Source organism: Aspergillus viridinutans (genome assembly GCF_018404265.1).
Source record: "Aspergillus viridinutans IFM 47045 DNA, scaffold_2, whole genome shotgun sequence".
Lineage (NCBI taxonomy): Eukaryota > Fungi > Ascomycota > Eurotiomycetes > Eurotiales > Aspergillaceae > Aspergillus > Aspergillus viridinutans.
Window position 1 is genome coordinate 1,520,406 of NW_025091218.1, and position 23,723 is coordinate 1,544,128.

Consider the following 23,723-nt stretch of genomic DNA (forward strand, 5'->3'; position numbering starts at 1 on the left):
ATTAATAATTTATTAAAGGATATATAAGAATCATGCATTTACTTTTTAAATTACTTAAAAAAGTAAAAGACTTTAACTAGGATAAAAAATATAATAAAGTCTTTTTTTAAATTAAATAGTAAATCATTAGTATACTAATATTAGTATAAAGTAATCTAGAGAAAGAGATAATAATTAAGACTAATATATTAGATTATGTAATTAAAATAAGGATAACTTAACTAGGAAGTAATAGGAAACTATAACTAATTATATTTTATTTATAGAAGTTAATTTAAGCAGAACTTAACTATAATATCTATAACAAAGAACTACTAGCTATAGTAGTAGTATTTAAAGTCTAGAGAGTTTACCTAGAAGGAGCATAATATACAGTTATTATAAAGATAGATTATAAGAATCTTATATTCTTTATGATAATAAAGAAACTAATAAAAAGATAAGCTAGGTAGGCTAAGATACTCTTATAGTTTAACTTTAAGATTATTTACTATAAGGGAATAGAGAATGAATAAGCTAATATACTTAGTTAATAACTAGATTATAAATTATAAGGGAAAATAGTTAAGCTAGTAATACTAAAATTATAGGAGGATAGATTATTAGTATATAACTATTATACTCTTATAGTAATAATTAAACTATAAGGGGATCTAATAATTTAAGAGATTATTAAAATAATAAAAAAAGATAAAATTATTTAAGAAATACTTAAAAACTTAGCAGATAATAAGTACATAACCACTAATAAATAAGGATTAATATACCTATAAGGACTTATCTATATACCTAAGTATATAAGAAGTAAGATTATTACTAGGTATTATAATAATCTAATATATAATTATATAGGAACTAAGAAAATAGCTAAAGCTATTTTAAGGAACTACTACTTTCTAAATATAAGAAGGAAGGTATAGGGCTATATTTATTAATATAAAACTTATATTAGAGATAAGCTAGCTAGACATTAGTTATATAGGAAAATGTAGTCACCAGAGGCACTAAAGAAACTATAGGAATGGATTACTATTAACTTTATTAGACTACTACTAGAGTTAAAAGGGTATAATTACCTAATAATAGTTACTAACAGACTTATAAAATTTATCTATTTAATCCTAACTATAATAATAATAATAGCATCGCAACTTGCAAGCTTACTCATGGGATATATAATTATTAATTATAGAATGCTATAATATATTATATTAGATAGAGATAAACTATTTACATTAAAATTTTAGTAATTATTAATAAACTTAATAGGGATTAAGCAAAGACTTATAACTATATATTATCTATAAGCTAATAGATAAATAGAATAAATAAACTAGATAGTTAAGTAATATCTATAACACTATATAAATTACTAATAGAATGATTAGGTAGTTTACCTACTAATAGCACAGTTTATATATAATAATGCTATTTACTTAATAATAGGAGAAACACTATTCTTCACTAACTATAGGTATAATCCTATATTAATTAGAGAACTATAAAACAAAGTACCCATAGTAGATAAAGCTACAGAGTTAGTAGATACTATTAATTATTTAAGGACTTAACTATTAAGGGATATTAAATTTATGAACCTTAAAATAGCACTTTACTATAATAAGAAGCATAGGAGTGCTCTAGACCTTAAAAAGGGGGAGAAAGTTTACCTACTCTATAGAAATATTAAAATAAAATAACTAAGTTAGAAATTAGACTATCAGAAAATTAGACCTTTTATTATTAAAGAAAGAAAAGGACTAGTTAACTATAAGTTATAACTACTAAAAAGTATATTAAAAATTCATCTAGTATTTTATATCTTATTATTAGAACTAGTGCTAGAAAGAGTAAAAATTACTAAAAATATAGAAATTAATAATAACATAGAATAAGAGTATAAAGTTAAACAAATCCTAAGTAATAAAAGAATTAGCAGGAAACTATACTATCTTATAAAGTAGAAAGGATATAATACCTTAGAAAATATATAGGAACCTATTAAGAACCTAATAGGTTACTACTAATTTATTTAATAGTACTACTTAAAGGGAAATTAAAGTTCTCCTAGAAGGCAGGGGGTATCTAGTTAATCTCTGCTATTATCTAACTAAAATTAGGATTCTTAGAAGTTATAGCTAGCTATTTAATCTTAGCTGTAGGATTAGGCTGCTTAGAAGACTTCTTCTTATCTAAGATCTGTAATAACTTAGCATTATATTTAGATATCTTAAAACCATGCTTCTTAAGGAACCTTTATTATTTTTAGAGGTGAGAATATCATGCAAGGGTTATGATAATCTTTAATTAAACCTTAGCTAGGTGAGCTTAGAGTTATTCTAACTTAGGCTATAAAAGCTTAAATTTATTATTAGCCTTAGTAATGCTATTAGTAATCTTCTTCTCTATTTATTTTAAAATATCCTACTCTTTTATAGTATGAAACTCCTTCTTATATAAATAACCCTAATAAGTATATGTTGTATATTTAGAATAATAATAAGTTTAATCTATTATATAATCTTAACTAGTTAATAAGCAATAGTTATATGAAGAAGATAAAATAAAACTATTATAATAAATATACCCCTCTTACTTAGTGTAAATAGTAATATAGTCTTAAGAAGGTTTTTAGGGACTATTATATAAAGAGTTAGCATAATATTTTAGTATAATAGGTAAATATAGTAGAAGATAAGAAACACCACTTACTAAGGGGAGTGACAGCCTTATAACTAGTTTTAAGGATGAAATACTATAAGAGGGGGAGGTAATATTATAACACTAATATAGCTGTGCTAAAAAGTTAGGTAGATATAATAGGTAGAATCCTAGAATAATAATAACTAACCAAACTATAATCACTAAATTATAGAAAGACTATAAGTTTCTAACAGAAAGCTATATATAACCATAGCCTTTCTGTTATTACCTAGAATTACTCTATAGTACCCTGAGCACTAGGCTAGATTCACTAGGATAAGGAAGGATTATACCTGATATATAACTAGGTAGTATATAAATAGTATGATAAGACCACTCTGTTAGAGTATATAATATACCATATCTATATTAAGTATATACTAATGTATATACCACTGAGAGGAACTATAGATATATAAGGATACTTATTATTATTATATCTAGCACTCTTAGTTTAGTTCTTTATATTTAATATTAATAACTTACTTAAGTATAAGTTCACTAATCTAATTTATTAGTTACTCTCTTACTATTAAGTATATATACTTAATAGGCCTTGCTTCTATCTCTACTATTATTATTCTTATGTTATCTTTAGATTATCTTTAGCCTTCAGGAGGTCATTATATCATTACATTATTAGGCTACCAGGGTAGTAGGCCTTAGGTAAGTATCAGATATAGTCCAGGGACTATATTATCTCATTCCCAAAGTAGTTGACTAGCAGAGAACAGCAGAGACGGATCCCAGGGTGTGACAGATAGGAATTATCCTAAGAAAGCTATAGAAGAACTATACTATCTATAATAGGGTAACTATCCCTTTTATAATATGCTAGTAAACTTTAACTAGCTGCTAATAGAAGTAGGGGGTTATAGTTAGACTAATAATATAAAGTAAATCTTTATTAATAGCACCCTAAATATAGAAATATAAATATAACTCTTTAGCATAGCTAAGGAAGCAAGTTTTAAAGGATATTACTAGTAGCTATAAATAATTATAGACTAAATTAAAGCTTTCTATATATAGGGAGTAGCTTAAGCTAAATAGTATAGAAGAAATATATAAACTATAAACTATAACTATATTACTTATATTCCTATACCCTTAATAAACCTAGTCTTAAGTATACCAGGCTCTAGTAACCCTATAGATTAGGAACTAACTACTATAACTCTAGCTTACTAATATTAATATATAAAATAGGTTAATAAAGCTAAATAATCTTATTATTAGATTAAGGGTAGATTCTTACACTGCAGGGCCTCTAATTATATAATTAAGAGATACTAGTACCTCAGGGCCATTCCTCTATAGAATAAAGAGGGGAACTAGCCCTATACTACTTAGGCTATAGAGCCTATACTTAAAGATAAAGAAGGTAAATAGTCCCTAAGGCCTACTAATAAAGATAGTAAGCTAGAAAACTAGTTACTCCTATAAAAAGACTCTTATAGGGGCCTATTAAATAGTTAATATAACTAAAAAGCTAGTATTACCTATACCCTAAAGAAGATATACTTACTAATTATAGAAAGTTTTAATAGGYTATTAGATTTAATGCCTCTAAATTTATTATATCTAGAATTATTAATAAAGAATATAATTATAGAATTCTACCTAATACTAGATATATATCTTATATAATTATAGCTAAATACTTCACCTAGAAGCTATAACTAGAGTAGATTAAGATTAAACCTATTTATCTTAAGAACTATACTAGCATAATAGGAAGTATTATCTTAATTATTACCTATTTCTTACTAAATATTAGTAGTAATTATTAATATATTATCTATGCATATATAGTACTAAAGTTAGGAGATAGAACTAACCTAATCTTAGGGACCCTATAGATAGTAGACTAGAGAGTAGTTATTAAAGTAGAGGGACCCTAGTTATAATTTATTAATAGCTTTACTATTAAAAGTATTAAGAATAAGCTAAAACTAGTAGTAAAGCAGATTAGTATATAAGGGTTTATAATCTATAACTAGTAGTATAAGAAAGATAAGACTATATAGATCTTTACTACTAGTATTAAGGACATTAAGAAGGCCTTATAGGTTAAGAAGTATACTAATCTAGCTATAAAGCTTTTAGCTTACTACTATAAGTTCCTAGAAGTATTTAATAGGGAGAAGGCTAATAAGCTACTACTATACTATCTAGGAGTAGACTATTAAATTAAGCTAATTAAGGATAAGAAGGATAAGATAATAGAGCCCCTATAGGGATCTCTATATAGTATATCTTATAGAGAACTGCTAGTACTATAGAAGATATTAATAGAGCTACTTAAGAAGGGCTTTATCTATATAAGTAGCTTAGCTACTACTATACTTATACTATTTATCTATAAGCTAGGGGGTAGACTATAATTCTATATTAATTACTATATACTAAATATAATTACTAAGAAAGACTATTATCTACTTCTATTAATTAATAAGACCCTAGAGTATATCTCTAAGGCTAAGTAGTTYACTAAGCTAGATATAATTACTATATTCTATAAGATTTATATTACCCCTAGGGATAAGTAGCTAATAGCATTCTATATATAATTTAGCCTATTTAAATAGCTTATTACCCTCTTTAGTATAGTAAATACACTAAGCACCTTCTAATAATATATAAACTAGACCCTCTAAGACTTCCTAGATGAATTCACCTCTATATATATAGATAATATACTAATCTTTACTAATAGCTTATTAACTAAGTATTAATAGTATGTCTAGTAGGTGCTAGAGTATTTAAAGAATATAGGACTATAACTAGATATTAATAAGTATAAATTTAAGGTAAAAAGTATAAAGTATCTTAGATTTATTATTAAAGCTAGTAAGGGAGTATAGATAGACCCTACTAAGATAAAGACTATACTAGAATAGTAGATACTAACCTTAGTATATAGTGTATAATTATTCTTAGGCTTTATAAACTTCTATTAATAGTTTATATAGGACTTCTTAGATATAGTATAACTATTAATAGTATTAATATATAAGGAGGCCCCTTTCCTATAGAGAGATAAGTAAGTAAAGACCTTTAAGCTACTTAAGAAGATATTTACTATAGCCCTAATCCTTATATAGTTTAACCCTAATAGGAGAATAGTAGTAGAGATAGATATATTAAACTAGGTAACTAGAGCTACTATATCCTAGTATAATAATAATAGTATACTAAGGCTAGTTACTTATATCTCTAAGAAGAATACACTAGTAGAGTATAATTATAAGATTTATAATAAGGAGTTACTAGCTATTATTAATACTCTTAAGGAGTAGGAGTTAGAATTAATTAGCTTACTATAATTTAAGCTTATTATAGACTACTATAACCTTAAGTACTTTAAGATAGTCTATAGATTTAATAAATAGTAGATATATTAGTTATATACCTTAAGCTAATTTAACTATAAGATATACTACTAGCCTAGGAAGCTAGCTACTTAGCCTAATATCCTCTTATAGAGGGAGTAAGATATACTATAGGATAAGGATAATAATAGACTTAAAATATATAACTACTACTTAGTTCTATTAAAGATTATTACTAGCTAGATATAGGTAAAAGTATTTTATACCTATAAAGTAGTATCTAGCCTAGATATAAGATTACTAGGTAAATATAATAATTAATATACTAAGTAGTCCTATTATATAGTCTCTAGTATAATATCTATAGGTGGAGTACCCTTACCCCTAGAGAAATACTAGAAGGAGGCCACACTGAATAATATAAATCTATAAGAGATATATTAGGTAGTAGAGGAAGGGGCTATATAATTTCTAAAAGAGTTATATATTTAAGTATTAATTACTAAATATTTAATATTATTAGATAGTTACCTACTATACTAGGACTATAAATAGGTCCCTAATTCAGAGCCTCTATAAATAAGAATTCTATAAAGGATATATAATTTAGTATTAATAGGCTACCCTAGGAAGAATATACTATACTTAATAATTATCTAAAACTTCTACTAGCCAGAGCTCTCTATAGATATTTAATAATTTATATAGAACTATAATAAGTATAGTACTAACTATATATAGTATAAATAGTATTAGGGATTACTTAAGCTATTACTAATCCTAGATTATAAGTAATATAAGATTACTATTAACTTTATTATAAAGCTGCCTACTTCTAATAGCTATAAGAATATTATAGTAATTAGTAATAGGCTTAGAAAGAGTATAATCTTAGTGCCCTATAAGTAAATAGACTCTAAGATAGTTATCTAACTACTAATTAATTAGTTTATTAGATATTATAGCATTCCTAGTATAATTATATCAGACTATAGTCTATAGTTTATTAGTTAGTTCTAGGACTACTTCTATAAATAACTAGGTATCTAATAACACCTTTTAATAGCCTTCCACCCATAGACAGATGGGTAGATTAAGTAAATAAATATAATATTAAAGGCCTATCTTAGGAACTTCTATAACTATACTTAGACTAATTAGAAATCATTACTACTAATAGCCTAATTAGTAATTAATAGCTAAGATATTATAAGTATAGAAGTTAGCCTATTCTTCCTAGACTATAAATATAATATTAAGCTACTAGAGATTAAAGAGCTAGACTATAAGGTAGCTACTACCTATATAGCCTATTTACTAAAGGTAAAAGCTAAAGTAATTATAATAAAGATAAGGGAAGCTATTAATATAGTATAGTTAGAACTAACTATAGCCTAGTAGTATTAGGAAGAGTATTTAAACTACTCCTACTTAGTAGCCCTATAATATACTATAAAATTAAAAGTATAGTTAAACCTATAGAATATTTAAATAAATTACCTAAGCTAGAAGCTTAATATATAGTATATAAAGTTTATAGTATTTAAAGCTATTAGATTATATACTTACTAATTAGATATACTACTAGGTATATATAATATATTCTATATTAGTCTACTACACCCTACTACTAGTAATCTATTCCTAAGCTAGTTAAATAGTAATTATTAGCTGCTAGTAACTCTAGTAGATAGTAAATTAGAGTACATAGTTAAGGAGATCTTATAGGAATATAAGAAATAGATTAGCTAAGGCTATTATAAAGAGTATCTTATTAAATAGGTAGGCTATAAGCAGCCTATATAGGAACTAGCTATTAACCTTACTAATATAGTAGTACTTAATATATAGGAGAGCTGCTAACCTCCTTTAGGAGGGGAGGGGGGTAGTATAGTAGGTAGGGTCTGCTAAGTACTTAAGCCTACTAGGCACTTATAATCTACCTTAGGTACTAATAAACTCTTATCTAGTAAGGATACTAGTAGTTATATGACCCTTATAGTAATTAATATAGTAATTAATCTAGTTACATGATCTCATCCACCATTTATATACTCCTTTTTATGTTCAGCCATCACAGCCCTAGTTAGAACCCTTCAGTGATTTCTTACTGTCCAAATCTAGGTCATAGATTTATAAGGCTTCTAGCCCGTGACACTATTACTATTAGTTAACTTAAGGCTATAATAGCTATTATCTATTAGAAAGGGCCTATAGTAGCTATTATAGAAGCTAAGGAGCTAGTAGTACTAGCTATTATAGGAGCTAGGGGGCCCCCTATAGTATTTATTATTATAAAAGCTAAGAGGCCTCTAGTAGCTTATTCTTAAGCTAGTTACTTCTTATATTTATAAATAAGACTTTAGTATATATATTTATAGGTAATATTATATAGTATAGGCTAAGTAGGAGCTATATATTTATACTTTAGAAGCTTCTAGTAATTAGTATTCCTACTATAAAGATATCCCTAGAGTACTTCTATCTAGATTAACTAGTTAGATTCACCCTTAAGGGTAGGAACAACCTTATGTAGCTTTATATTAATATCTATTATAATTAGCTAAATTTAATATATAGAGTTTAATTAAGGAAGGAAATAAGGACCTTAGAGGCTTTTAATTTAATAGATTAGGCTAGATTCTACAGAAGAATTACTATAAAAGAAAGGAGGAGTAGTATAGATCTATAAAGCTAGAATTTTAATCTAACTAATAAGAATAAGTATATAGAATGTATTTAAATTAACTATAGAAGTAGGGAATAGAGAAGATAATAAAAGTTATTTTATAATAAGCTATAAGGGCTTATAACCTATAAGAATATAATAGAATAATAATATAACTTAATTATTAAACTATCTAAGATGAAGCTATCTGCCAGGCTGAAGAAGATGGTATATAAGATGCTAAGCTTGATTTGGAAGTGTAGGTGAGAGAGTAACATTCACATGGGTTTGGTAGAAGAAGGTATACAGAAGAACAGAAGTCAAGGCATTTATGTCCGGACCCAGCGGCCACAGGCATATCTCCCAGCATGACGAATACTGACAGATTTCGAGATGGCATGCCGGACGGTATCCATTCTGCAGATTGAGAACTGTCCGCAGCCGCGGGATCTGCACGAGACGCAATTTAGTCCCTTGTTACGCATTCCGAGAGACAATAATAGCAATCCGGTTGGACGATCCAAGGAATAGTATCCCTGATATAAGCTTCCAAATCGATTGGCTAGATTGCCGCGGCACTCGGCATGCCGATGAGGCTGTCTATGGGGCTGGAAAGCTTGACGAAACAGAGTCTCTGAATAACAACGTGGGGATGAGCCATATATTGCGTCTCCTCATAGTATCCACTCTGTGAATAAATCAAGTACTTTTGCCGTTGTCCCGGAGTTCTGGAAGTCGTCGTCGAACTGATCCATGATAATCGCAGAGAATCCCAAATCCATCTTCAGCATCCCAGCGTATGTCATGGCCAATATTAAAGATATTGGGTAGGTATATTCAGCGTGTCTTTTGTGTACTTGTGCCAAATGAATGAATTCCAACAATGACTTTAAACGTTATGTAAATATGGTTTCAAGAGCATACCATAGCGAAGCTCAGTGTAGCACACACTGAAAAATAACCAAGTTCTAATGCTGCAAAAGACAAACTATTTATTCTCTATTATACACATGCAGACAGCCACCAACAAATATAAACTAAAAACAAAAAATCTGATCCGTCATTTTGCCCACAGCACTTGGCGCCTCGAAGCCCAGCGAGACAAGCCCCTTCTTCGCAGCATTGATCATCCCCGGCGGCCCACATAGGAAGATCTTCGTATCAGCCGCCGGCTTAGGCAGCCTGGCCGCCATCACCTCAGGCGTCACATACCCCGTGCCATACCTCCAATTCTCCGGGGCAATATCAAGCATATAGTAGATCCGGAACTGCTTCGGGTACCTGCGCGCAAACGCCTCCAGTTCCTCGCGGAGCAGAATATCTCCCACGCTGCGGTTGGCATACACCAAGCTGATCTCGGTGGTGTCTCTGTCATCTTCGCAGATGGCCCGGATGAGCTGGTACATGGGCGTGATACCCGTGCCGCCTGCGATCATGCCGATCTTCCTGCACAGGTTGCGCCTGTACTTCATTGCGCCTTTGGGGCCGCGGAAGTGCACTTTCTCGCCGACTTGCAGGTTGGCGAGGTACTGGCCTGTTAGGAGGCCGTCGGGGTAGCATTTGATGACTAGCTCCAGGTAGCCGCGGTCGAGGTTGTTGGAGGTTGGTGTGTAGGATCGGGAAACGGATTGGCCGTTGACGACAGCTTTTATGGCGACGTGCTGGCCAACTGGGAGGCCGACGATATCTGTTGCGGATGGCAGCTGGAAGACGAATCGGTAGACGTTGGGCGCTAGGAGGTCTTTCTGCACGAGAGGGAGCGTCTTGTAGTCTTTGGGATTGAGGAAGCCGGGAATGCTGTGAGGATCTGCCTTAGGGCTCGGCTTGCTCTTGATGCGAGGTGGGTATCGAGTAAAGCCGGAGTCGATCTGCGTCAGTTTCGAGAGTTTGACTCCAACGACGCCAGTGATAATTGCGGAGAGCAGGGCTGCGGCTGCGAATCCATTGACGAAACCCCCGTGTGGCAGGCGAATGCCGGTCATGGCTGACGGCAACAGGCGGTGCAGATCGGGCAGATATGATTGTATGTGTTGAAGAGCGTGCGGGAGTTGCGAGGGTCCACGCCGAGGAGAGACGTAGTATAACAGGCTCAGGAATCCGGCCACTGAGCCCGCAGCAGCAACTTTGCGAACCCGAGACGAGCTGTTGCTTTCTCCTACTGGCAGGGAGGTCGGTTGAATAACACGCACGGCTGACTTGCGCACAAACTGCGTTGCGTCTTTCAACGTTCCCACCAGGTAGGTCTGCATGATTTCGTCCGCATCCTCTGAGTGTCCAACGTCCTCGTATGCGGAGGTCGCATCAGTACCGGCAACATCCAGCAGCACATCTGCACCGCCTGGATGATCCCGAATGTACTTGGTGAGATCGTAAACTAGGCAAGTTAGCACTGCCGGACAGACCAATAGAGCCCGGGAGCATGGACGTACCTTTGCCGTGAATGATCACCCAGAGATCATCACGGGTTTTGTGGCCTGCGACATTTTCGACCGTTAATTCAGACATTATGAATGCTCTGTGGTAGTATGGAAAAGGGACTTCTTCGTTTCAAGCACTCAATAGGGTTTCTAGACGGGCTGAGAGGAATAATATAGTGCGTGCATTATATCGCATTTCTCGGCTTCGCCTCATCCATTTCGGCAACGGCTATTCGGCTGGAAATTACTTTGTTCTCGCTATCTCCTACTTTATTTCCCTCCTATTCATCCTATTGGCCATCGACCGAGAACGTGCCTGTCATTGTCACCGGAAATTAAGGCAAGAAGATCAGTGGAGCGATCTGATGAATACCGAGGTAATGTATCCAATCGGAATGTCAGTTCCATAACTGCGTCCGCGGCATGCCGGCCGAGTATACAGGTACTGTCTGGTTATCCGTGAGTAATTTCATGTCCGGCTGTCGAATACTTGTATATAAGCTGTCAACGAGATCAGAGGACTTGTCCGCACTGTCAGTGAACGACCAAACCTAAAGAGGTGCTACCAAAATGCCATCACAACAGTTTTACCTTCTGGGTGAATCGACCTCGTCAGCGCGGACAATCTCGCTTGACGGCACCAATGATCTTGAGGGCTTGAGGCACCTGATTGCATCTCACTTCGCCATTGTCGAACCGAGTGGTAAGTCTAACTCCGATGTTTGCTGACGGCACTGACTCTCCTAGGGATCGAATTCTCCGGACAAGACATATGCCTCACGGATATCAATGAGATTATCTCATCCACAACTCCCGTCGCCATCACGATCGACGGCCACGCCGTCCGGGACGCCCCCTCGCCCAACGGCCTCCCCTTCTTCGGCAACTTCTTCCAGATCTTCCCAGACCACCTGGGCAACCACCAGCGTCTCTTCGAGCAGTACGGCCCCCTGATCAAGACCAACACTCTCGGCCGCACAGTCTACCAGACAAACGACCCCGTCCTCTCCGCCATCGTCCTCAACGAATCCGACTTCTTCACCAAGAAAATCAACGAGGCGCACCCGCTGTACTCGCTCAAGACCCCCTCCGCTGGCGTTTTCCTAGGAGACACAGACACCCCCGAATGGCGGGTTGCGCACAAATTCCTCCCGCCGGCATTAGGTCCCAAGGCCGTCCGGCACTACGCGCCCACCATGCAGAAGACCGTCGAGGATGCATGCACCATATTCGATCAGCTAGATGAGAAGGGCGAGGCCTGGAACGTGTACCAGTACATGCTGAAGCTGGGGTCTCAGGCGGTGGGCAAACTGACGCTAGGGCTGGACTTTGAGCACTTCTCTTCGGCGGATGCGCCGATCCATGAGATGGTGCACTTGATCGCGGAGGTGCTGTCGCTGAACAAGAAGGTCACGTCGAAGGGGGACTGGTACGCGAGTCTGCCGTTTGGGGATCCCAAGCGTCTGAAGGACACTAAGGCGCGCATCGAGCAGCTGGTCGAGGAGTCGGTGCAGAATGCGCAGCGGGGAGGCGTCGAGGATTTGCCCTTGCAGGATGCCGCGCTGCGAGCGGCGAACATGGTTGGTGAGTATAGTACACCCGCCGCTTGAGCGAGCGCTGCTAACAGCAATAGACTATGCCATCCGCGCGACAGACAACAAAGGCGAGAAACTTCCCAAGTCCAGCCTCGTCTGGGCCCTCGTCGTAGCCACCGGTGCCGGCTTCACGACGACTAGCTCCCTCCTCTCCTGGCTTATCTACGGCCTGGTCACCTACCCCGGCATGCAGGACCGTCTGCTCCAGGAACTCGTTGACCATGGCTTCGACGACAACACAGAGATCACAGCCGACTTCACCGACAAACTCACCTTCCTAGACAAATACATCAAGGAAACGCAGCGCCGGCACAACCCCTCCTTCCAGCCCGGCCGCAACGCAAAGCTCGACTTGATCCTACCAGGTGGATACAAAATCCCCCAAGACGCAGTCGTCATCCCCGCCCTGCATCACATCCACAATAACCCCGCCATCTGGGATAACCCCGCGCGCTTCAACCCAGACCGGTGGGACACGGACGAGGTGAAGCAGCGGCACAAGGCGGCGTATATCCCCTTTGCGATGGGCCCGCGCATGTGCATCGGGTTCAATTTCGCGCTGCAGGAGATCAAGGTCTTCCTGCCCAAGTTGATCTACCGGTATAAGTTTACGCGGGAGGGGGATGGTCCGATTGAGTATGACCCGATGTTTCAGTTGATTCGACCGAATAATCTGTATGTGAGGGCTGAGAGGAGGGTCAAGTGGCCTCACAAGTCGGATGCGTAGCATTCGTATGTAGCTGAGCATTGTATATAGACTATATAGACTTCTAGAACAAAGATAGATGCATTGTGTCTTCCGATCACATATTACTGAGTGGCTCCCAGAAATTGAAAAACGAAGCCTCGTCCATCAACCCGTCCAGAAAATCACCGCTGAGCAGCGTCTCCATTGTGGGTTCGCCTGGGATAGACGCCGGCGTCTCGACCACAACCGGTCCCTGCCCGGTTGGCTTACTCGCTGTGGATGATAGATGGCGGATCGCCTCCGAGAATATACCCCGGTAATACGACGCGGCCGTGTGCACGTCCTGCATGACCTTGAGGATCAACATGCAAAAGTCGAGTTTGTTGAGACTGAGCTGCCGCGTGAGAGGATCGTCCGACTTGCAGTTGAGCAGGTGGATGTGCATGGCTGGGACGAGGAGGGGTGGACTGCATCTGGTTAGAGACAGGATTGCATGGTAGAGAGGAAATGTAGAGAGGAAACCTACGTCATTGGGCCGGCAAAGTTGAGCAGTTTCTCACGGGCCAAAGCGTCGAGGATGGTGTTCGTCTGCAGTGCAGCAGCGTCTACTTTGGCACGGATTGCCGACTGATATGTTGTCTGATTGACTGAAGGCACACCTTCCGGGAGCCGTTTTGTAAAAGGACGGTAGAATGTAATCAGGAACGCTCTTTTCGTGTCAGTTGCGAGAAACGAGTGTGAGAGGTTAACATACTGATAATGTAACTGCAAGTGGTAAACAGCAAACCGTGCCCACTCGCTCTGCTTAGAGCCACATTCGTGCGGAATCTCGAGAGTCAGCAGCTCGGACTCTATAGCTTCAACTTGCTCAATAGTAGGATTTGGTCTTTTCGGCTGATAGCTCAGGGTCAGAGCATCCCCCAGGATCTTGGATAGCCGCAGCAGGAGAATCCAATACTCGCTCAACTGGGCCAGGTCCCCCGGGATGAACAGGCTTGCCACCGATGGCGACACCTCGGACAAGTCACTCAGAACATCCGCGGGTGAAGGCATCGGAAGATCACAATCGAGCAGGTTGATCCTCAACGGACGTCCGAGTGTGAGACTCAGCCAGCGGTCTCGAAAGAAACAGGACCACCATAGACGCCGCCATAAAGCTCGTCGACGACCGCTGATGGCTGGATTGAATCTGATTGCGTCGGGATCACGATGGAGACCCATGATCTGGCCGAGGTTGATTGCAATGCCTGTCCAGTACCAGGGCTGGGCGTGGTTGTTCATCTCCGAGTGCCAGAATCCGAGCAGCAGGGCGGATTGCATCTGCGTGATTTTGTCGTCCCCGCCATTGTTATACATACACTGTCGGTCGTAAGTACCAGAAGCCGGAATCCCTTTGTAGAGCGTACCTTTGCCCGGGAGTACATGGCTTCCCTCATCTCTTTCCGGGAAGAGTATCCTGCGACTGTGCAAGTCTCGGCAGGAATAAACTTATTAGTTAGCGATATGATATGATTTTAGTGATGAGGTACTGACATTGACTGCCACGAAGAAAATACTCCACAAGAGTAGCAAGTTCCATTCGGCTGGTCGGTCATGCTGCTGCTCAAACTTCAACACCTGCGCAGCATCCACCACCGGTAGAATAGGATGCACGTGGTGGAAATAGGCACGGAGCAGCTCGCGACATATGTCGCTGGATGGCAATGTCAAGCATCCTTTAAACTTCAGATACTCGACATCCTGAGCGGTAAGACTAGGATGCGACGATGGCCGGAAGACGTGTCTGGGGACAGCCTGTGTGGCGAGCACATCCAAAACCGCAGAAAACCCCAGAGATTCGCCTACTACAGTTAGCTGTTTTCGTACACATTCTGTCATGCAAGCATACCAGTGTATATAGGCATATCATTTGCTTCGGCATCCCGAGGCGCCAGCGAAGCCGTGGCAAAGTCAGCGGCACTGCGCTCTTCGTCTTCGATCCGGCTTTGCTCGGAATACGGGGTCGTCGTCCCTGTCGCAGCAGTTGGCTCCGAAACAGCTCGTCCGGACTGAGACACGTTTCTGGGCAGATTTGAAACGGTGTGGCTGCGGACAGTCTCACCGGATTCGACTCGGGATGTCCTGTCGTTCTGCTTGGGGCTGGACCTCGGATGAGGCACCGCGCGGATCTCGCGCAGGGGCTGATTTCTTGTCTGCTGCCTATAACAATCAGGACTAGCTCTTTGGTATGCTGTATTGTTTCGTTCCATTTCGATAAGGATGTACCTACGTCCCTCGTCGTTGCGCGACTGTGCACTCCATTCCATCCTGGGAACAATTGATGCAGGGAATGCCGGTTACAGTAACGGTGCACCGCACTTTCCGTCGACGACATGTTTGGCATGCAACTGCAGAACGATTACGACGGCCGGACATGTTAGAAGAGCATACAGCCCATGTATGAGGCCCAGAAGGTTGGCTGCCGAGTGGATGTGCTGTTGTAATTGTGTCGGGGTGGAAATCCCTTGCCGAGGTAGAGCAACTAGCTGCCTGAGGCATCAAACAGACTCCTGACAATGGGCTGTGGCTTGATATGTTACAGTAAACATTTCCCAGAATTCGACAGGAAATGGTCATAAGTAGCAGTTACTAGCTGAGCTCTACTTCCTGCTGTTAAGATTTATATTTGAAGTCAACGTATTTACTGACAAGTAGCAACGATGGAGTGTGTGTAGCTAGCGTCGAGGCTGCTACGTCTATAGAAGATTTTAACTGCAGTGATTAAAGCTATTGGAACGCCGAGAGGATCTGAACAATCGAGCAAAGAGAGCAGATTTCCTTGGATAAAAATACGTACACGTACTATTTAGGTGCATCTTTTCGGCCTAAAAGCCTGGTATACTAGGAGGCATCCACATAACCGCCCTGGAACAGACATGGACAAACAAGTAATCTCTATAAAGGGTCATAATTTCATCCTTTTAACAGCAATATTACCATTGATTCTTTTCACTATCACGACTGTAATTCATGCGTCTGAGACTCGGCTGTCAACTCTGCTGGATGGTGCGGCGGAACACCGACACCTGGGTACTTTTCTGCATATGGATGAACTTGGCCGCCGTTCATCGTAGCCGACGCCATTGCGTCTTTAACATGCTGCATTCGCGTCCTCCTCTCCCATATAGCCCAGACAATCGAGGCCAGTGCAATGACCGCCAATGGCACCCCGACTCCCACACCAACCGCCACCTCATGCGACGAGTGTGTTGACGTATCCGCACTTGAATTGCTGGAGGTTGACGAGGCAGAACTGTTTCCACCATCCAGCGAGGACACGTTTGCCAAAGCTGCGTATCCAGCAATGATTTCTCCGTCTGTGACCTGAACGCTGTGCCCGTCGCCACACACAACATCACGCCCGTTGCTGACGGGCACGCCGCAGCAGTACGACACAGCGCCGTTTGAGCCCTTTCCCAGGGTGACTAGCGATACGGCTGAACTGGTTGACACATTTCCTATCTATTGTTAGTGTGTCTCTGGAGCTTGAGGAGGTATGACCTACGACAAACAGAAGGGCATTCGTCGGACTCCCAGTTTGGATCTGTACAGCCGCCTCGGGAGAGTACGTATGGTTGCACGAGGGCATCAAGGCAGAGATTATTGGACAGGCAGATGTTGTGACTACCGCAGCAGGAGGCATTAGGGCCCGAGGAGCAGGGGGTGTTGGTCTTTGCAACGCTGCCGTCGGGCCAGTAGCATGTTGCTGTTGCGGGGACTAGGGGTATTATGAATGTAACTAGTAATTTGTATGCCATTGCGACAACTCGTCACAAATATTGAGTCTTGAGATTTCATAGAGTAGAAAAGTTCAAGTTGAAATGGGTCAGAGATATGGGATCGGGACTTGGCAGGCTTGTTTTGCGTGGGAGGCTGTGAGAAGGCTGACGGGCGCTAGAGACATCATCATACGTTAGTATCTTAATAAGCCCAATGAGATTCCCATCTTGTGCGAGAGAGATTACGATCTTCCCTTAGCCCTATTTTGACTTTTCTGTTGGGGGCTGAGTACAGTCAGACATAGCCTTGCATGACTCGGCTTCCTGAGAAGGTCGACCTGATCGGATGGTTCCGCGAAAGCCCTTTGAAAACAAGCTTTGAGGCAAAGAGTCCTCTTGTAGATAATCCCTGGAGGATGATAGTCCTAGTGGAGTGGTAGGGGGTGATAGCACGTACCGAGATTTAAAAGCTGAATCCATTCATCTTGCAGCAGTTGTGCCGCTAACCTCTGGGGAAGAGATAGAATCTCAGCCTTGGGCATACTATGAACCTCCAGCAAGGCTTTATTAATCCGTACTTTGAGCTGCTCAAGGCTTATATGTTTGAAGTTTGGAATATGAAGCAGGTTCCTGGAAGTCAAACTGCATGAGCATGACAAATTGATAATAGCTATATTATATATTCATCTTTCTCGTCAAAGAGATCCAGTGCACAAGTCCCTGTTTTTGTAGAATGAGCAGAGAGAGGTTCAGAATATGAAGATATTTCATTAATTTATTATGTATGTAAATCTATGTTTACTATTATATAGTGGAAGGAGCTATCTACTAAGTAAGATTATATAATTAGATCTCTACTATACTAAGTATGGCCATACACCCCTAGATTTAATTAATAAGGTTATAGCCACTTCCTAATTAGGTAGTTAATCTATAATTATAGTATTAAGATATATTATTTATAGTACTCTGCTAGGCTAAGCCTAGTGCCTTAAAGAATTAATTAAACTTTAGATAACTAAGCAGCTTTATTATAAAATCTATAATTATCTTATCTATTAAAAGATGCTGTAGGAAGACCTACTTCTTAATTATTATATCTCTAATCTAATAATAATTAATATTAATATGCTTACTATAAGCATGGAATTAAGTATTATAGGTTAGGTCTATAGTAGGCTAGCTATTAGTATTAATCTATATAAGGTATATATTATTAAAGCTAATATCTTTAAGGAGATAGATAAGTTAGATAGCTTTCTTTATAATATAAATAATAGTAATATATTTAGCCTTATATATAGATAAAGAGATGACTAATTATAGCTTAAAAGTCTATAAGATAGGCCTATTACTAAATATAAAGATGTATCTAGTAGTTAAATAGTATATATTAATATATCCTATATAATCTATATTAATATAGCTAATAATAATACCTAGCTTATATATAATATCTTTTAATTATAAGGCTTATAGATAATTCTAATATCTAGGGTCTAATAAAAGAATTAAATAAGATAAATAAGATACTTAAAATATAATTTATTAGGATTTATAGTATATCTAGCTAGCTTCCTAATAGTAAAGGCAGTATCTAGCCTAGTCTATAATATTAGATATATAACTAAGCTAACTCCTACTCTATATCTCTCTTTAAGTTTAAGATTATATTTAATAGACTTATCTAATTTAACTAGCTAAACACCTTCTTTTATAGGTATTACTATAGTTTTAACTAAATATAGATTAAATATATTAATAAGATATTAAAGGTAAGTATATTAAGATAGCTTAATCTATCTTTTCTTAATATCTAGGTCTATCTTTATACCTAGATAATAGGTAGCTAGGCTAATAAGTAAAATATTAAATAGTTTACTAATAGCCTTATATATCCTCTTAGTAATCTACTTAGAAGGTCTGGCAATCTCTATATTATTAATATATAAGATAAGGAGCATACTATAAGTATTAAAAAAGAGGTATTTATTAATCTTAGATAGCTATAATCTAATCTTACTAACTTTACTATAGAAGATAAGATACCAGGCATATATAGACTACTTTAATCTATATAAAGGAAGTAATAGTCTATATATATAGCTAGATTTATTATTAAAATCTAGTAGCTACTTTATATAGATAACTTTACTATTAAAGAATTTACCCTATAGGAAAGTAAGCTTAATATCTACCTTAATATAATAGTAGCCTAAGATAGCTATAAGTATGAAGAATAAATAGATAATAGTTAGCTTTATAATAGGAGAAAATATCTAGTTAAAGTCTACTCTAGGTATTTAGATATAGCCTTTAGTAATCTATCTTATCTTAAATTAGATAATCTTATTATTAGTACTAATCTTAATCTTATAGATCTAATATCCCTTAATAGCCTTATGTTACGGAACACCTGCAGTCAACATGGAATGGTTAGATAAGGCTTATGAGGAGGGCGGCACAGTCTAATATACTACTAGTATAAGAATAAAGGGTAGCTAGATCATGTGACCTATAGTCCTAAATACTAAGGATAGTAATAGTCCCTAAGGGACTATAGGATAATAGGTCTACTATAGACCTTAGATAAATAATCTATAATAGGACCTTATAGGAGTCTTAGGATATAGACTAAAATAGAGGAACTATATAAGAATATTTATTACTACTATATCTAGAGATCTTAGTTTAGTTCTTTATATTTAATAAAGATAACTTACTTAAGTATAAGTTTATTAGTCTAATTTATTAATTACTCTCTTATTATTAAGAATATATCTTTAATAGGCCTTACTTCTATCTCTACTATTATTATTCTTATTATCCTTAATCTTAGGTAAGATTATTATATCTTTAGATTATATTAGATCCTAGTTAGATTATTATATTATATATTACTATATACCTAGGTTAGTATATAGTAGGCTACTATAGTAGGTAGGCCTTAGGCAAGTATAGGATATAGTCTAGGGACTATATCACCTTATTCCTAAAGTAGTTAACTAGTAGAGAATAGCAGAGACAGATCCTAGGGTATAATAAATTAAATATTATATAGTATAAATTACTTTAGGAAGTTTAACTAACTCTTAATATTAAATATTATAGTAGGAAATGCACTACAAACCCTAACTAGCTTAAATATTAGAAGGGCTAGAGTATAGCAGTAAGTAGCTATATAATCTTAGATTATAATAGAAGATCTATATAACTAGATTAAATAGCTCTAGGAGTATATCTATTAATTAGAAGGTTAACTTATAGCTAAGTCTATTAAGATTAGACCACTGGAACTATTTAATAGAAGTTAATCTAAGTTATAAGTATTTCTTATATAGTTAGATATATATATCTAGATAAACTAAGAGAAACTTATTAATAAAGTAGATAAGGTCTTATTTACTATAACTTATCTAACTAGACTAGTATTTAATTAGTTTAAACCTTTTATTAGGGATTATCAGGAACATGCTAATAATAACTAGGCTAATAAAATAGATAAAATATTTACTAGTTATAATATATTTAAGAAATAGTTAAAGAATACTTTTAGTAATATTAATAAAGAGTATAATACTAAGAGATAGCTATAGTAGCTTAAATAGATAGGATCTATAGGGGAATATATATTATAATTCTAATAGATTATATTCTACTTAAACTAGGATAAAGATATAAATATTATATAATTTAAAGAAGGCTTAAAGCTAGATATCTAAGAAAAGTTAATTTAGATAGAGTAACTAAGTAAGCTTAGTAAAATAATTAAGTAAGTAGTTAAGATTAATAATAAACTATAAGATTTTTATATATATAGGAAGGAATAAAATAATTAGAATATCTTTAGTAGTAGGTATACTATAAATTATTAACTAAATAATAGAAGGCTAGCTTAGCTATAGAGCTAAGGATATATAGATTCTTATAAGCTATATCTAATAGAGTTAGATATAATATAATTAGCACTTTCTAAGGAGGAAAGAGAATAGTAATAATATAATAAGTTATATTTCTAATATAGGAAATCTAGATATATATTAAAAGACTATAGATAATAACCTAGGTAGGGTTAGTAGGATAAAATAAAATAGCTTAGGGTAATAGCAGAGTTCTATACTAGTAGAGAAGCTTATAATATAATTAGTACTATTATAGTTAAGAAAAAGAGTAATAAGTAGCTAAAAAAATTATTTAAAGAATATATAACTCTTAATAATAATAAGATTAAAAAGGAGCTTTAAGAGGAAGACTCTACTAAGTATAGAAGTATAAATAATAATTAGCTTATTAAAGACTTAAATATACTTATAGCTACTAATTAGAAATTATTAAATAGTAATAAAGATAGTCTTATAGATTAGGAGAATATTATACCTAGAGGGCCTATTCACTAATAGATAATACTTACTAATAGAGATTAGAAAATTAGTTTTAATAAAGAAAAGACTAACCAGGATTAGATTATTAGTTCTAATAAAGAAAAGACTAACTATAGAGAGCTAGATTAAGAGGATTTTCCTATAATAGATTAGACCCTAATTAACTAACCTATTAATCTACTTAATAAAGAGTATAGAACTCAGTGGGTGAGCCTTAATCCTAATAAGGAGTAGTCTGTCACACCCTGGGATCTGTCTCTGCTGTTCTCTGCTAGTCAACTACTTTAGGAACAAGATGATATAGTCCCTAGACTATATCTAATACTTACCTGAGGCCTACCACCCTGGTAGCCTAATAATGCAATGATACAATGACCCCTGAAGGTTAAGGATAATCTAAAGGTAATATAAGAATAATAATAGTAGAGATAAAAGTAAGGCCTATTAGGTATATATACTTAATAATAAGAGAGTAACTAATAAATTAGACTAGTGAACTTATACTTAAGTAAGTTATTAATATTAAATATAAAGAACTAAACTAAGATCTCTAGATATAATAATAATAAGTATCCTTATATAGTTCCTCTATTAGTAACTCTATTTATAACTCTTATTACTACCTCTATAATTACTATAGAGTAGATTATAGAGTAGCTTACTACTCCTTATCTTAGTATGGTCCTTTCTCTAGGATAGTTATTATGTATTAGTATAGGCTAAAATAGGCATCTCTAGTATAATTATAAATCATTCTACCTAATAATTCTAGTACCTAGAATTAGTTAGCTGTGGTTCCCTCTTCTAATTCTGCCTATCATAGCTACTTTATACTAATATAGCTGTGTCATAACATCACCTCCCCCTCCTTTAGTATTTTATCCTTAAAACTTTGCTTATAAGGCCTGCATCCCCCGTGGTAAGTATTCTTTTATTTTTTATTTTAATATATTAGTGTCCTTTCTGATTTTTTGTTGCCATGCTAGTTGATAACAAGACTCATAAGAGAAATTAACTTATCTAGTACTATATAATTTATCTTAACAGTTTCCCTGTTAAATCTCCTTGCACCCATTACATTTGTCAAGGTGTTACATGTATCATAATACTCTAGTCATGGATTAATTTAATGAGGAGGATCCACCTATTCCTGATAAGGATCCATCCCTTACTGCTGTGGACAAAGGTCCCTCTTTAACTTAGATAATAAGTAATCCTTTCTTCTAGTTAAACTTTGAGCTCCCTTCTAGTAGTATTACTAAGTAAGTTAGTGGCAGCCTATTAGATTCTTAATAGGTTCCTATATATTTTCTAAGGTATTATATCCTTTCTACTTTATAAGGTAATATAGTTTCCTACTAATTCTTTTATTACTTAGGATTTATTTAACTTCATACTCTTATTCTATATTATTATTAATTTCTATATTTTTAGTGATTTTTGCACTTTCTGGCGCTGGTTCTAATAATAAGATATAAAATACTAGATGAATTTTTAACATACTTTTTAGTAATTATAACTTATAGTTAACTAGTCCTTTTCTTTCTTTAATAATGAAAGGTCTGATTTTCTAATAGTCTAATTTCTAACTTAGTTATTTTATTTTAATATTTCTATAGAGTAGGTAAACTTTCTCCCTCTTTTTAAGGTCTAGAGCACTCCTGTACTTCTTATTATAATAAATTACTATTTTAAGGTTCATAAATTTAATGTCCCTTAAGAGTTAAGTTCTTAAATAGTTAATAGTATCTACTAATTCTGCAGCTTTATCTGCTGTAGGTACTTTATTTTATAGTTCTCTAATTAATATAGGATTATACCTATAGTTAGTAAAGAATGGTGTTTCTCCTGTTATTAAGTAAATAGCATTATTATATATAAACTATACTATTAGTAGATAAACTACCTAATTATCCTGTTAGTAATTTATATAGTGTTATAAGTATTGCTTAACTATCTAATTTATTTATTCTATTTATCTATTAGCTTACAGATGATATGCAGTTGTGAGTCTTTACTTAATTTCTATTAAGTCTATTAATAATTACTAAAATTTTAATATAAATAGTTTATCTCTATCTAATATAATGTATCATGGCATTCTATAATTAATAATTATATATCCTATGAGTAAGCTTACAAGCTGTGATGCTATTATTATTATTATAATTAGGATT

At 35.6% G+C, this 23,723-nt stretch overlaps 4 protein-coding genes across 4 annotated transcripts; 1 reads left to right on the forward strand and 3 right to left on the reverse strand.

Moving 5' to 3' along the window:
• Window positions 1-9,743: 9,743 nt before the first annotated feature.
• Aspvir_004100 (putative cytochrome b5 reductase) lies at window positions 9,744-11,211 on the reverse strand (the record flags this gene model as incomplete). Its single annotated transcript, XM_043267336.1, has 2 exons — window positions 9,744-11,080; window positions 11,136-11,211. The coding sequence occupies 2 exons, from the start codon at window positions 11,209-11,211 to the stop codon at window positions 9,744-9,746; spliced, it is 1,413 nt and encodes a 470-aa protein (XP_043123271.1).
• Window positions 11,212-11,693: 482 nt separating this feature from the next.
• On the forward strand, window positions 11,694-13,445 carry Aspvir_004101 (cytochrome P450; the record flags this gene model as incomplete). The annotated part of the gene is made up of 3 exons (XM_043267337.1): window positions 11,694-11,826; window positions 11,871-12,707; window positions 12,757-13,445. The coding sequence occupies 3 exons, from the start codon at window positions 11,694-11,696 to the stop codon at window positions 13,443-13,445; spliced, it is 1,659 nt and encodes a 552-aa protein (XP_043123272.1).
• Window positions 13,446-13,521: 76 nt separating this feature from the next.
• On the reverse strand, window positions 13,522-15,821 carry Aspvir_004102 (Zn(II)2Cys6 transcription factor; the record flags this gene model as incomplete). Its single annotated transcript, XM_043267338.1, has 6 exons — window positions 13,522-13,873; window positions 13,933-14,765; window positions 14,813-14,893; window positions 14,940-15,247; window positions 15,295-15,605; window positions 15,676-15,821. The coding sequence occupies 6 exons, from the start codon at window positions 15,819-15,821 to the stop codon at window positions 13,522-13,524; spliced, it is 2,031 nt and encodes a 676-aa protein (XP_043123273.1).
• A 579-nt stretch (window positions 15,822-16,400) lies between these two features.
• On the reverse strand, window positions 16,401-17,203 carry Aspvir_004103 (uncharacterized protein; the record flags this gene model as incomplete). Its single annotated transcript, XM_043267339.1, has 2 exons — window positions 16,401-16,903; window positions 16,951-17,203. 2 exons carry the CDS (start codon window positions 17,201-17,203, stop codon window positions 16,401-16,403), a joined length of 756 nt encoding a protein of 251 aa, XP_043123274.1.
• Window positions 17,204-23,723: the final 6,520 nt, after the last annotated feature.